Source organism: Alexandromys fortis, unplaced genomic scaffold (assembly GCF_014885135.2).
Source record: "Alexandromys fortis isolate MF-2015 unplaced genomic scaffold, M_Fortis_MF-2015_v1.1 scaffold_0, whole genome shotgun sequence".
In the NCBI taxonomy this organism is placed as follows: Eukaryota; Metazoa; Chordata; class Mammalia; order Rodentia; family Cricetidae; genus Alexandromys; species Alexandromys fortis.
Window position 1 is genome coordinate 19990245 of NW_026067949.1, and position 16457 is coordinate 20006701.

Consider the following 16457-nt stretch of genomic DNA (forward strand, 5'->3'; position numbering starts at 1 on the left):
AACTTGATGTATTTTTGAGATCTTTTATATAAAAACGTCAACTACTCTGATGTGCCTATGAAACCATTCATTGGCTTTGAGCTCAAAACACAGAATTCATGTTCTCATATTAATTGTAGCCAGGATCTAGGTAAAGGGCTGAAGCCAGAAGAACCTCAAGACCTTCATCCCTGACACTCTCAACTGGTGATGCTTGACGTTCAGCCTTAAAGAGGTGTACAGTCAATTTTATGTAACGCTGTACTAGAATCTTTGATATCTCCTTCAAAAGGACTTTTGTTGGTGAACCAAATCTGGAAAAACACTTACCCCGAATGCCAACAATATGACTCCTCGGGGTGAGCTCTCAAACTAGAACTCTTCCTGTTAATGTCAAAGCAGCACCCAAGAGTGGTTGATTTCAACAAGTCTCAAGTCAACGAAGTCAGGAGTGGTTGATTTAAACAACTCTCCTAAAGTCAATGCTGACTTTGTTGAAGAAGTTATCGAAAATCTGCTTTCTCCTAACATTTTTATGAGTCACTTTAAGATGGCTCTGCTGTGGAAGTCAGAAAATGTTATGAGTCGGGAATTGCTTAGGCATTCTCATCAGACTAATAGGACATTTCTGGGAGAGCTCTTCATCCTTCACAGTTTTTCCAGGGATCCCTTTTGTCTTACTGAGAAATCTAGTCATTTTATACATTTGAAGGTAAAAACAAGCCTTTGCGCAATTATTTTTATTTTCATGATTATGACTCAAAATTAACTTCTAATTATTATTAAAATTGCATGAATTGGAGTTATCCACCTGAATAGCCCTACTTTCACATGGAAGATATGCCTTAATTTCTTCCATGCTTATTAAAATTTATTACTGACCTTGAAGAAATTATTTTCAACACTGAGACAAGAAATTTCTTTAGCGTTATGCTGGCCATTAAGGCTGATGAATAAAATTGCAAGTAATTTTGATGAGTCTGATTTTCGATGAGCATCTTTAGAGTATCAATTCTGAACACCATTTCTTTGAAGAGACAGCAAGGCTCAAAGGATTTAAACCTTTGGGATCAGGAGTAAATTCTGTTTTGTAGTTTCCTTGTTCTCTTAGTTCACATCCTTAGGATTCATTTAACTGCACCTGTTTCTCTTTTTATTTCCCTTTTTCTTTCATTTTGCTTTCCTTTCTTTTCTTGTCTAATCTTTGAAACATTTTTTAAATGAAGTGATTTTTTGAGAGTTATTTAAAATCAATATTTATAAATCTATGTCTAAATAAATGGATTAAGAAATATAAACCTAAATCAAATAGTTTCATTTTCTAAGAGTTAAAACTCAAAAGTATTTCTAAATCTTCATCAAAAATATATTTATTATAATATAATAGAGTATAATATAAAATAATATATAGCTTAATTTTTAACTTTGTACCATTGTAAAGCTACCATTGTTTCTTTAGGAAAGTCAGTTGTTTGTGTAAAATATAACTGATAAGCACTCCCTGAATATGTTTCCATAAATCTATGTTAAATATTTATAAAAATATTATATATAGAGAGAGAGAGTATTTACTTTTTCTTATGATATTTTTGTTGAAAACAAACAGTTTCTGGACCTCTACTCTGATGTTTACCATTAAAGTACTGAAAACAATGCATGTTAAATGTTGAAGGTTTAATAAAAATTTTTGAAAGTTAAATGTTTTATATCTCAGCATGGTCATTAAACTCTTAAACAGAAAAAAACAAGCAATAAAATGTGACATTTATTAAAAAAATATGCATATCAGTACTGAAGTAATTTGAATATGAATACAGAAACAATATTTCCAGGAAACAGACATTAATAGCTTTTAATTGGAATACATCAAAAAGAAAAAAACAAATGAAGGCAGCAAGTTATTGGACTTATAAAGAGCAAATACTAATTTATTCTAAGTTGTTACTGTCAATGCAGTTTGCAGCAGTGGACAAATTAGTGTTAATTGAATTAGAAAAGAAACACATGTAAGGAGCAACTTGTCCTGTTATGAACAGTGAGTACATATGGAAAGGCAGCTTTAAATTACGTAATGCAATTTAGTGCTAAATAATACATATATTGGCGTGAAATGGAATAAATTCGGTATTTCCTTAATGCTTCATTCTTCTTCCTCAATTTTCATTATGTAAACAATTCAAGATGCAGTCAAGTTGAATGAAACTTTTAATTAGCCAGCGTCTACCACTCAAATTTTTAGCAATGCCATTTTACTATGCTTGCTCCATCATGCTCGCTCCCCTATTTGTCTTTGTGTCCAAAAATTAACCTTGTTGCCTCCCATTTCAGATGCAATGCACATACCCTAAAATGGGCCCAATACTTCAGAATGCAGTTTTTTAAAATAAAATTTACATAAAATGGAATACACACACACATATATATATATATTGCCCACCTGAAATTATGATATGTTTGTATGTGTATGCAGCATAAAATTTGAATAAGGTACTGAATACTACTATCTACTTCAGTGAGCTGTCATTATTCTTCCAGTTAATATCCTTGTCTTACTTAGGGTTACTACTGTTGTGATAAAATATTAGGACCATAAGCAACTCGGAAAGGAAAGGGTTAATGTTGCTTATACTTCCAAAAGACAGCCCATCACTGTCAGAGGCCATGCCAGGCCATTGGCGAGGGCGCAGTCTCAATAGCAGTGCAAACCCCAAAGCTGAAGGAGTCAAGAAGAGAGGCTGAGCCTTAGCATCATGTTCCAGGGTACCTGACGGGAGCTCAGGAGAGGCTACGGTTCAAGTTGCAGTGGAGTCCTGAACATTTTGCAGTTCCTGTACTATATGGGGAACTCCAAGGGCATCTGTGAAGTAGAGCTGGCACAATCCAAGGAGAAAGGCTACATTTGCTGTGGGCAACTGTCCAAGCTCTTTGGTGCAACCCAGAAAATTGTCAATGAATTTTAGATATTGGATTCTGAGTTAATTATACAACTGAAGATTGGTTTTACTTTGATTTGACAGTGGTTGTATACTGGCTTTTTCCACTTTGAATAAAGTAGTACTTAATTTTGATTTTATAGGAGCCCATAGTTAAGAGAGTACATATTTTAGAGAGCCCTTGAGTATGTTAAAGAGACTGAACTTTTGAGGTGTTTGAAATTTTAAAAACTGTGGGACATTTAAAGTTTGTAATATATTGTATATTCTACCACAATCTTTATTAGGCAGGTTTCTCTAGAGAATCAGAATTGATAGAAAGAATCTATATACATTAAAATGACTCTATTAGCGGGGCTTACAGACTGTGGCCTGGAGAGTTCAACAATAGTTGTTTCTTCACGGAAAGGGCAAGAATCCCATAGTTGTTCAGTTCACAAGGATAGATGTTTAATGAAATTAAGTGATTGTAGGTCACATCTTTTAACATATTTAATAACTTCTAGTTTTGATTGCCATTTGAACAATCAATTATATTAAAAATTATTTAAGCATTTATAATGTTTGAATTATATTGGTTGAAATATTTAAAAAATATTTTTAATATTACTGAAGCATTCTCTAAACATAGTCACAATATTTGCCTCTGATTGAGGCTTAGTCTTTCCAGTAAAGCTCTTACCTGGATAATATGTAATGAGTTAAAAATCTGGAATAATTTCTTATTTAACTGTCAAGTGTGTATGCTTGCTTATGAATGCACACATGGTGCAAACTATACCAAGAGATTTTGTGGAAGAATACTTACAAGAACAGAAATATTTCTATTAAAAACTTATATTCAACTGTATCTTATTCTAATAAGTTCTAAAATATTATTTAGATGTTTAATTTCCTTTTTTCTTACATTGTGGGAAAATGAATGAATAACTCATTTTCCTTTAGATCCTTCTATCTTGTAACATCACTTTTATTTCAGAGACAGAGACAATTTTTAATTTAGCATAATATTTGTAGGGATCAGAGCCTAAGTTTATTTAATAGAGAAGAGATATTTCTTTGAAGGCTGCTCACTTTTTAAAAATGGTAATAGACTATCTGGGAAAAAATGTTAAGATACAGGATTGATTCAAATTTATTTAAGAATAGTGTTTATATCCACTAAGTCTGTAGTATTGTGTATATGAATATAAAAACCCTTTCATTAGGATAGACATATGTAGAAAGCATGTGATGCTACGTCATTTGTTATGGCATATTTGAAAAATTGGTTTATGCTTTTGAACACCTCTGCCTGCTCTGTCCAGGGTGACAATTTCCCCTAGGATTGCGATTTTCGGTTTGGCATCTCAAAGCTTATAATTAATTGTATTAGAGAAGAGTTTATTCATTTATATCTCCCTGGACGAAGGAACTCGCTCACAGAAAAAAAAAATGTGTTTATCTGAAACAAAGCTACTGGCTATAAAGTGTGTTGTACTATAGAAGTTTGTGGATAACAGTTTTGTTGTAAATTTCAGTCTTTATAGAAAGCATATGCACTTCAGGTTCTTACTTTCTTCATCTGTTTTAAACTAAAAACGTGTCCAAAAGGCATAAAATAGGTGTTGATGTCAGTATTTAATTCGTACTTCCAGGGGCTAGTGATATATTGGGACTTTTACTTACCACCTTACTGTTGTTCTCACTTTTGTCTGTTTTAATGTGCTATATAAAAACATATAATACAGAGCATATATCACACAACATATAATACATAAAACTAATAACATATATTATATATACATTATAAATATATGATTTTTATTTTTTAAGCAGGTTCCCTGTAGGTAATATATGTACCCTTGTATTACAAGTTTTCTACAAATCTTACACTCACTCTTTCTCTGCTGAAACTTCAGAAGCTTTAATGCCAGTCTTGTACTAGACTGAGAAGATAGAGTTAGTCAGTCTGTCACTCATTGAATGACTTGCTTAATCTTTCTCCCCTACATTTTTGACATGGAAAGCAGTAAGAGGTGACATGGAAGGGCCAAGAAATGGAGTTTGAGATACATTGGTCCTCTGGTGGCCATGAAACCACGTTGTTTTTTAGATGCCCTAACGTCCTCCAAGGGAACTTCTCAGAACAGAACAGAGCACACTCTCATGGTCTCCTGTTAACGCAAGCAACTCTTGAGAAGACCTATGTCAAAGTAAGTTATTTTTTGAGATTTTGATGGTTAAGGATAAAGGTGAGCTGTTAGGACATTTCAACCAATGCAATGTGGAAATTAGCTCTATCAGTATGCACATTAGCACAAAAGGAAAAGAAAACTGCTTGAAGCATTTTGAAAGCCAGCAATATCTCTTTGGATAAAATAAGAACTACAGAAACACATTAATAACTACTATAGATTGGTCATCATCCTATTCATATTATTTACTTAATATACTTGACCTATAATGCATGTCTATGCATGAATAAATTTTACATGTACACAATGTAGTCACAATGACTATGTGTGAAGCAGTTATTACTGTGACTTAAATATATTTTAACCAATAATTTTATTTAAAGTTTTAACTTTCAGAAGGTATGAGTTATTAAAATTTTACATTCTACATAAGCAGTCATGGTAGAGAAGGCAAAGGCAATGTAGTTGTGTACACTTTAAAGTTTACTAAACCAAAATAACTGTATGCTTTAAAAAGACACATTTTGGTAATCATTAGGATTCCTTAGTGTGTGGTTTCCAATTAGCAATGAATATAGATGTATATGATAGCAAAATGTTCCCATTTTAAGCCTAAGTCTCACTTCTATCGAGTAATGTCTTGGAAGAAATTCTGATAAGCTGGTAAGAGTGTGAGTCATCCTCACACATGATAATCAGATGTTAAAGAGCAATTCCCATTTTCTAAAGCATCCCCTTCTGCAATATGCAGTCTCTGAGCACTTTAGAATTAAAGTTGACAAACTTAATGAGCCAGGCCAATCAGCAGCCCATCTATACGCAAGTCAGAGCTATGCCTTCCCTGATCCTGCTTTCAGGTCTCAGGACCATTTTGATGAACCTCTGTGTAATGTTGTTACAGATCATGGCTGACAACTGAGTTTATGGGAACAGAAATGAAATTGAGTACTATTGAGTCCTTTAGGAAAATACATGTGTGTATCCAGCCTTTAAATAAAAGGACATTTATTTTGATGTGTTTTTAAGGTGACAAAGGACTGTTACATGCATCATATTCAATTTTTTAAAACAGAAAAAAATGATAAAGTACTTGATTCATTTCACCAAAATAACTTTAGATTTCTGAGAGGGATGAAAAAATAGAAGAGTCATAACCTAGTGCACTTGTAAAACTATTTTAATTTTTACTCAAAATCTGTCAGATATAGCCATTAGCCCTTATGTTACATTTTTATAATTAAGACAATTATTCATGAAAAGAAAAAAAACAGAAGTGATCAGAGTTTAAGCTCAACTTTCAAGGGGAAATTCCAGTAGGGTAGTTCCAAGAGTCTAGCACTTCCCCAAGAAGGCCCATGGTATTTATTTCCATGTCTCTTCATTTCATAAAAATATAAATATCATTACTTATCAGAAATAAGTTTACTAAAATTAATTTTTCCTTTCCAAACAACATGGTATCTTCTTTGAAGAAAGAGTCCTCAGTAGTGACACCAACTCATAAAACTGCCCTGCAGTTTTACTTATTATTTCAGCTAACATTTTATTTGGATTTAAAGAATACATACCACTTACTCCTGGTATTTGCTATCTGCTATAACAAATGTAAGTGGTTAACATAGCTGAGTGAAGACAGACTTAGTGCTTCATATCCTCGTTTACAAGCGAGAGAGGGGCTGAAATAAGGGCTTTAGTACATACACATATCTTAAATAAAAAAGACCCAGCTATAAGAGAGGACTAAGAAGTGTTGAGAATGAAGATCTGCTATGTAAATTCCAGTTAAAAAAAAAAAAGCACTGTCTTTGACATGAACTATTATTCATGAGCTAGTGTAGTCTGACTCATGAAAATTGTCAAAGCTGTGTGTCGTCTTTTTGTGGCAACAAAAATGCAGGGCTATGTCATTTCCACCGGTAGAGAGGAAAGACTGAGTGGAATGGGAAGTGCCTGCCTGTGAATGTCGTACAGGCAGCCACTGGCATACACTGACCCTTCCAGTTAATACTGATGTTGCAGAAGGAAGCATTATAATGTTACAATAGTAAACATTATAATGTTACATTTCAAAATGAAACAACATCAACAACAGCCAAAACATAGAATAAAGGAAAACTAGCAGAAGACCCCATGGTAATGAATTTTGTTTGTACCAAAAATATAATTGGGAGCCCTAAGGAATCCCCAGCATCTAGCAACAGTGTAAATGACATCCATGCTGGGTCCATGTACACTCTTCAGTGCAAAGTTAAGTTCCTCTGAGTGGACACTGACAGACAGCTCTGGTGCACTGAATATGTCTTGTCTACTCACACCATAACTGACAGTGGCCCATGCCACCACTGCCACGAGCTGGCTGGATACTCTTTTTGAAAACACTTAAGACACTGAGATTTTTTCATAATACGCAGTTTCTCCATAACATGCTTTGTTTTTCAATGAATTAGAATGAATGTTAGGTCACCTCCTTGGTTAGTAGAATATTTTTTAACGTATTGTCTTTCTTTCCAATGTAGGTTGAACCCCAACTGCACTATCTTTCCCCCCTTGAACTTATTTCCCTGTCTTTTCCCTAAGATGGACCCTATGTAAACCTAAAAACACATGGCAACTTAATATACAAGCCTTCTCAAAGTGCAAAATATGATACAATTTCATAGGCTTCATGTACACATGACATTTTATACAATACAGTACAGATTTCTGCTCATAAATTACCCTCACTTACACATCTACTTTCAAAGATCTGGCCACTTATAGTGACACAAAAAATTATTACAGTTAATACAATTGAACTTTACGAGTCTCCAGATCAAAATAAAGTTGATCTTACACATAACCTCATATATACATATTTTAAAATGTTCTTTAAACGCTTGGGTATACATAAACAAATATCTTAAATACAGACAAATTTGTCTAGATAGAAGAACTCAATAATTACAGTTTGATTTCTGGTTTGCACACATTGTACACAATGTTAAAAAAATATAACTTGTGTGATGATTTGTTTATTTCTGTAATGTCTGTTCATCCTGCAACTCTTTAGGAAGGGTTCTTGACCTCTGGAGAACCACACTAAGTTCCTCGATGACCTTTGAAGGCAGCTTATGATCGTGGTCTAAAGTTGTCTTGCTATTCCTGTCCTCAGTCTTCTTCGGAGTCTTTGGACCTTTATAGCCCTTTGGTAGACTGTGTGGGATCTCTGCCTCTGTGTCCTCCAAGCAGTTGAAACTGCGATGTTTTCTGGCACGATTTCTAAGTTTATCATCTTTGTGCTCCAAGCAGTGGGCTATGATGGAGGCTCTGTCTTTTAAGCTGGGGTCCACGAAGTCTCGATCATGTTTTTCACACAGTCGCAGCCTTTCAAGTTCTGCTCTTGCGCTCTAAAATTAGTGGAAAATTGAATATGTCACAGGAAAGCAATACTTGAGACAACTGATGTTTACAAAATACACTAAGCAAACAGCTGATGCGTCCCATTCTAAGTTTATTATATTCCAAGATGCATAAAAATGTTTTATTAAATAAAACAGTTTTTAAAATTAAATATATTTTATTCATATTCTTCTCTTTTACAAGTCCATGAGATCTTCTCCTACATGCCCACCCACTTTTAGGTTCTTCCTTAAAACACAAACCCAAAACACAATATAACAACAAAACATAGAAAACAAAATGTATCATCCCCAAATAAAACAAAACAAACCTCATAACACAAATAAACACACACATAGTAGTTTATTATTAGTTAGTCAACTACTCATGAACATGAGATCTGTCCCAGAGTGGCTGATGATATACCCAGTGCCACTCCACTGGAGACAAGTGTTCTTGCCCTCTCCCAGCAGATATAAAACAAAGCTCTATTGTTGACCATTACATGTCTGGATTTATGTCCATATCTTTGAACTGTAGCCCTTGATTTCAGAATCACAATATAAGTCATTATAATGAAGATATTAAAAAACAATGTAGCACAGAAATTAGTTAAATTTGTTTTCCAGGCTCACATTTCTCCCAATATGTTTAAGCAGTGGAAGATTTCCCCATATAACATTTCCTCTGATTTCCCTGTAAACTTTCAAAGTCACTGGAATGTGGTGTATGCATGTGTTAATAATCACTTTGCATCAGTGGATTAGAGCATACATTTACTCTATGTACAGAAAGGGCTGGCAGGTCCAAGAGGAGACTGTAAATCACCTTCAATGAATAAAGGGTAGATTCTGAAAGTTAGAAATCATGATCTCTATTGGCTGGGCAATATCTATCTGAGGGAAATCACTTCAGGTTCTCGGAGTATTAGAACTCAGTAAGTATAAGATACAGCTCTATCTATCTATATCTATATCTATCTATCTATCTATCTATCTATCTATCTATCTATCTATCTATCATCTATATTCTATCATCTCTTTATGTATTTTTCTATAATCTATCCATCTATCTCTCCATCTATTGTCTTTCTATCATCAATCTATCATCTATCATCTATCCTCTATTATCTATCTATCTATCTATCTATCTATCTATCTATCTATCTCTATTGTCTATTGTCTATTATCTAGCTATCTATCCATCCGTCATCATTTCACAGTTATCCTTCTTACTATCTTTCAACTATCAAACAGCAAAAACCATCAAACCAAAACAAACTAGTAAATGGACAACACCTTTGGCTGTCTTCGATGTATAATTTAGGGGCAAAGTATTAAAAAATATGACAGCATTCGTGATTAAGGTAGGAACATGTGGTAGAAGCAACATGTTAAAAGTCAAAGAATGGGAAAGTAAGAAAAGGAGCTCACATGAGCTTTACATCTTACAGGATATATGTTATGTGCCCTGCATGTGACAGGCCATGAGGAAAGAAAGACATGAGGAAAAGGGTGGCATTGCATTGGTGTTAAATGATGAGGTCATTATTTCAAAAGAGAGCTAAAGGAGGCAAAGGTAAGCGGGAGTATGTTATGGAAGGGCCAGTCTGTGTCATCTTGGTTTAACAGAAATGCAGCTCTTCCCCCAGCTTCAGACAGCAGTTTCCGTTGCCAAAGCCAGAGCAATGGATGGAGAATGGCTTCTCAGAGCAAATCCTTTACACGTTTTGTCTGGTGCTCATAGATTTCCTCAGGAAGCCAGATATGGAGGTCACCAATATGATCCAATTATGCCAAAATTAAATGATGTGACCAACACATACAAATATGAGTGTGGGAAACTTCTAAATGACTTCACTTGGTGAGCTTCTGCATTAACGAATAATATCCATGTTATGAAATGGATAGTCACACCATGAAGTTTAAGGCCTGAAATAATGTTTGACCTTCTATGATAGAGCTTCCATGGTTTGCATAGCAACACTTAGGTGAGTGGCACGGGAGGTTCGGCTGGCCTGCCTGTTCACTCTCATCACATCAAATGGCCATGGGGTGAAGACACAGAGACAGACTGGGATTCTAATTTACCATTTGCTTTGTTGTTGTTTTAAGTGAGTCATTTTTCTTCATTATTTTTATTTTATAAGTGTTATTTAAGGATCTCTTTTGAGACAAAATTTTGACAGGGTGCCCAGATTATCCTGTAACTGTAGGCTCAAGTCTCCTCTCTACATGCCTCTGAGAGGCTGGAAATACAGGTCCACACTATCATGCCCACTTTGATTACAGTATCAGAGATGAATGAATTATCCCACTGTACTTCCCATGCTCATGACTTTGTCTCAATGTGTATCAGCTGCAAGGCAGACATCACTTTAATAAATCCTCTCGTGCAGCAGAACTTAGTTACCACTAATAACCCTGCAAAGTAGTAGTTACTGGTCCTATACAGGGAAGGAACTGAGGATGCAAAGTTTAGAAAAAGTTCACAATTTATTAGAAGCCAGTGTGCCACAGGTAGTATCGAGCTTATAAAATCTTAAATATTACATTCACCTCTTCCTAAGAAGTTTCCACGGCCAACGATGTTCATTTCTAGATTTCTTCAGTTGTCTTACTACTTACTAATTTATCAATCTAATGTTAGAAGTCTCCAGGAAGACTTCCCTGCCTGGATGAGGCATTCAATACAACTTCCTTCCAAGAGCACTTAAAAAAAAAATCAAATCAAGTCGGCATTTTCTAGAAAGCCAAGTACTACTCTGAAAAGCAGTATTTCCTGCCCATGACTGCATTATTTCTCAAAACACATTCTACATGGTAACTTTAAACTGCTTTCCTTTTTAAACCAAAAGTAAGAAATCTTTGGGCATTTTATTATTATATCTTCTTATATAACTGTAATACTCCAATATAATTCTATAGTAAAGTTCTTAATGATTTGTATGAAAAACTTTATTTTTGATTAATGTTGCCCTTATACTATTTAAAGTAAGTTTTAGTGTTTTTAAAGTATTAGGATATTTTAAAAAAATCTCTTAGCCAAACTTATTGAATGACAAAAAGGTACAAGACTTGTTTCATTTATTTTAATTACTCATATTTTTCTAGCAATTAATATTTCAAAGAATTATTATGAGAAACTCTGATACTTTTTCCTAGTTTTAGTTTATCTGTCTTTTGTTGTTTGGTTGTTTGTTTTTATCCTAGGCATGTTAAAAATTACACTTAAGGTTTTGAGGTTAGGAAATATGTTGTAGATTTATTTATCTATAGCTGATACTGCTTAATGTATTTTTAATCTTAAAATTTTATGTTTTGTTTCTCTATTGGTCACGAGGCAGTGTCAGGAGACACTGGCCACTGAAAAGCAAATGCCCACTGTATAATGGCTTCACTGCATCAAGTTGTGATTCCCCGGCCCAAGTGCTAATGAGATGTAATCTAGATTTTTGATTGGCTAAGTAGCCCACAGCCCTGCAAAGTAGACTACTATCAAAAGCTCTAGTTATAGAATCAACAGGGGTGCAGTCATAGATTCACAAAGATTTAATTTTTCATTTTATAACATTAGTTAGGCAAGATCACATATGCCAGCTTTCAAGTATATTCTGGCACAAGAAACATGCGCATAATATATGCTCACTACAGTATTTATAAAGATTAATTCTAACAGCTTAGCCCAAATTAAAGTTCAAAGAATGTATAATTTATATGACCTTTTATGTTGGTTAGTTTATTTTTACTTGTTTGTTTCTTAATTTTTGTCTTTGAAAAATTCAGTTAAGGTACTATGCCAAGGGTCATTCCCAAAGTGAGTTTTGCGAGTAGGCAGCCAAGCTCTTTGCCAAGAGACCCAGCTTTCTGTCCAGATAGAGTAGTTATATTCTCCTACATCACAAGATGGCAAAAGGAAAACACAGTCACTTCTTTGAGAAATCTCAAATCATTCGTATTAATTCATAATAATATTCAGAATTTATCTTGTGGCTCCTTTAAAACATCCCAGGTTTCCAAGCCTGGACAGTGATGCTAGACTAAGGTATCTATAACATAATTTAGGCATATATCTGCTCCATATTTAATCAAAGGATACATAAGTAATCTTGGGAAATTGATTTGAGACCAGATTTACAGTCAGGGTTTCTATATAAATAGGTAAACTTGCTTGGCTACTTGAGAGACCAGGAGTGGTGTCAAGTATATGTAATGTGAATGGTATTAAAGCAGGCGGCAGAGAGTTACCAACACGGTTCTCTTCATGCATTATGGATCTTGGACATCGTTGAGCTGTGCAAAGTGATTACTGCTAGGCTTCAGAAGCCAATGAGGTAGTTAATTCACTCAGCCATGTTAAGTTGTAGGCAAATAAACAGTGGAAGTTAAAAAGAGAACAACAAAATCATAACCAACCTCAATATTCTTCTGGGCCTGGGACGCATTCCTCTCATGTTGGATGGGAATCAGAGGTAAACCTCCAATCTTGGGATTTTTGGTTATTGAACGCTTTCGTTCTTTTCCAGCTGGTGGCCATATATCATTCTCATGCTGTGGAAATAAGAATTTAGTGCCATTGGTGTGTGATTTCATTATGTGCTACACCATATAAGTCACTTGGCTCCCCACACATCCACACCAAATAATCTACTTTCTGTGAGAATGCCATTTGTAATTACTTCCACATTGACTCTGGCAGGCACTTGGCTCCAGGATGTGAAATTCTTAAGTGAACCGAGCTTTGAGGTCTCAGTTCAATTTCTAACTCTCAAACACATGCCCTCTGTACTACTTATCAAAGCAAATGGTAGAAAAGATTGGAGAAAAATGGCAAGTCTTTTTGTAAAGCAAAAATAATGTACTTGTCTATTTTTCTAAGCCCTGTAATAGAAGTAACTAAACATTTCCTGCTTATATCAAAGGTGAATTTAATATGAAAATAATTTGTTCTTATATATCTCAAATTGATCTAAGTCATGGATCTCTGGAAAAAAAAATTAGCCCTATTTTGTGACCTTTTGAAAAATGTTGCTTTTCCATCTAATTGAATTTCAATGAAATGTTACCCTTTTACACACACATTTATAGTGAAAATCACTCTCTAACAGAAAGAGTGGTGCATTTGTCCTTAAATTATTGACTGAATTAGAGTGCACCACACCATCATAGTCATGCAAAAACAAAACAAAACAATTTTTTTAATGGGGGATAAAAGCCCACAGGTAAAAATGTAAGCTCTGAGTGCTTAAGCCTCAAAATAAACAAAAAGGTATTTAAAGAATATTTCTATTTCCTAGGGTAGATTAACATTTTAGAAGCAAGGAAAGGCAAATTGATTTTCAGATAGCAATCTATTAAAGAAACAAACAATGAATACCAAAGTAAAATGAGTTTATATATAGTTGATGAAATAAAAATGAATTCTAATTATATATAACTAAAACCTCACTCTTTATTTTGTTCAAATTTTAAGATACATCAACATGGTTATCAGCAACAGGGACACCTATTCTTGTGTTTGTTTACACCCTCGAGTTTGTATAAAGTGTTAAAATTTCTTACTTAAAAATATGAACCTATTATAATATCATTATTCCAAATACAGCAAAATTTCCATAATTATTGAAATTGAAAATCATGAAGTATTCAGATGTCAACATATACCAAATTTACAATTTATTAATATTGTACTTAAGACAGCTATTCTGACTCTCTAGGAGCCTCTCCAGTGAATGTAATAGAAGATAGACAGACCTCCCTATAAACATACAAGCAAGAAGAAGCCAGCTTCATGGACTGGTACCCCATACATAGTACTTATCTGTTGTATAAAACATGACATCTCAGATTATGGAAAATTTGCTTTTCCATATACATTTCAGAAAGAAACTCAAGTGAAAATGAAAAAAAAAAAAACAACAAAGCCTTACTTCAATGGAAGAAATGTCTTGTTACAAACAAAAAAAATTAGTGTCTTCTTTAATTTCTACTATTTCTTCAAACTAAATAGAACATGAATTTAAAAAAATCACTATCTCTAAAATATTCCTCAATCTTTATGTCTTGCACAGTGTCTCCACTCAAGAACATGTGCCACAGAGCTATCCTCCCTGTTTCCTCCCGTGCTGTGATGTGAGACCCCCCCTGTATGCTATGAATATGTCTTATTACCATAAAGAATCTGCTTTGGCCTATGGCAGGGGAAAATATAGGTTTGTGTGAAAAAAAAAAAAAAACAACTAAACAGAATGCAGGGAGAAAAAAGGCAGAGTCAGGGAGACGCCATGTAGCTGCCGAAAGAGAAAGATGCCAGAAACTTACTGGTAAACCACAGTCTTGTGGTGATAAATAGATTAATAGAAATGAGTTAATTTAAATTTTAAGAGCTAGCTAAGAATAAACCTGAACCATTAGCCAAACAACATTGTAATTAATACAGTTTCTGTGTGATTATTCAGGTCTCATGTTACAGTGCTGTCTCAATAATTGTTTTTCAATTTAAAAACACTACAATTATATCCTTCCTTATTTCAAGTTCTAAGGAGGCTCTCACACCTTCCTTGTCTCATATCTTCCCTTAGTAAAATGTTTAGGATAGTTGTGAAATGAACTCACTGTGGTGTCACCTCAAGTCTTGGAGCTCTTGGTCTCATCCATAGAGCAACAGCCTCCAACCCTTATACAGAACTCAGCTCACCTATTACCCTTTCAGAAATGCACTGAGAACTACTCTGAACCTGTGTTCTCCATTACCAAAGTGACACCACCTCCCTTCCCAATTCATATTAGCTTCATTGTATCCCACATTTCACTTCAGACCTGATCCAATTATATATCTATTTTAGTCATTGTTTTCATGTTTTGGAAACTCTTAGTATGCATTTTGGAAAGCACTATATACATAGGCAAATGTATAAGAGAGCCAAATAAGGAAGAATCGTTTTTAATGAGTTTACAATATAGCAGAAAAGGCATAAACAAAACAACTAATTATACATATGCTTTTAATGAGAGCTACAAATGGAGAAGTACTTTTCATTCCTTGACTTTCAATATGAAAGCCTATTGACTCCAATTCTGAAAACAAAAATTTAGTTTAATTGTGCTGTAAACAAATACTGTTATAGCTTCTGAGTGTATGCTTTCAACTTAGACAAAATACTTCACATTTAGAGTTTTGGTTTTTAAGTACAGTACAGATATCTCGTTTTTCAAGATGAAGAAATGACTCAAATGTTAACAATTCACTTTTTTTCTCCCTAAAAATGTATTACAGAACAGTGGTTTGGTGATAAAGCGAAAGAGGTTAAAAGTGACATCTATATTCATCAGTGGAGAAATTAGGAAACTATATCACAGGGAAATGCTTTTCAGAACAAAACAGAACTAGATTTGGGAGTGAGCAAACTTTTTCATTGTAAGAAATATGAGTGCATCTGAACAGCAACAGTGACAACTTATTCATTAGCCATGAATCCTAATGCTCTGTGAGAAGCAGTGCTGCTAATTCAGCTAGAAACGGTTGAAAAACAAACCCTTTCCATTAATAGGCCTATTTAACCCTTTGTCAAGAGAATGTTCCTTCTAGTGGAAGACAGAGTGTGAAGCTGGGTCGATGGGTCTCAGTGAACTCTGAGAGGTGCACACTATTTCAAGGAACAGTTTCAAGAAATTCCAGGTTCTACTATGAATTGTAAGGGATACAATACTTGATTCTGACGAAGTATTTACCATAGAACAGGTATCAAAGAAATGTACTTTTCTGGCTTTGCCTCTGTAATGACAGGAGGGAGGATGAGAGGTGAAGGCCAAGTGCATACTTCTCTATGAAGATCTGCATGTCATTGCAGAGCAGCGAGAACTCAGCCAAGGCAACTATCTGAAACAGCACATTCCCCCTAAGCTTAAGAGCCCTGTGCTGGAAGGAACAAGAAGCCTAGACAGTCAAAATAGTCTTCTCTCTCAAAGAGCAATAGAAAAATTTGGATTTT

At 34.4% G+C, this 16457-nt stretch overlaps 1 protein-coding gene across 3 annotated transcripts in view; it reads right to left on the reverse strand.

Moving 5' to 3' along the window:
* Window positions 1–6248: 6248 nt before the first annotated feature.
* Window positions 6249–16457, reverse strand: part of Arap2 (ArfGAP with RhoGAP domain, ankyrin repeat and PH domain 2) — a 162530-nt gene continuing 152321 nt past the window's right edge. For all 3 annotated transcript variants that reach the window (XM_050150250.1, XM_050150248.1, XM_050150249.1), the window contains 2 exons: window positions 12883–13017; window positions 6249–8475 (listed from right to left, as the gene is read on the reverse strand). In XM_050150250.1, the coding sequence (XP_050006207.1) occupies window positions 8101–8475; window positions 12883–13017 (510 nt within the window). In that variant the 3' untranslated portion in view covers window positions 6249–8100. The remainder of the gene's footprint in view (window positions 8476–12882; window positions 13018–16457) is intronic.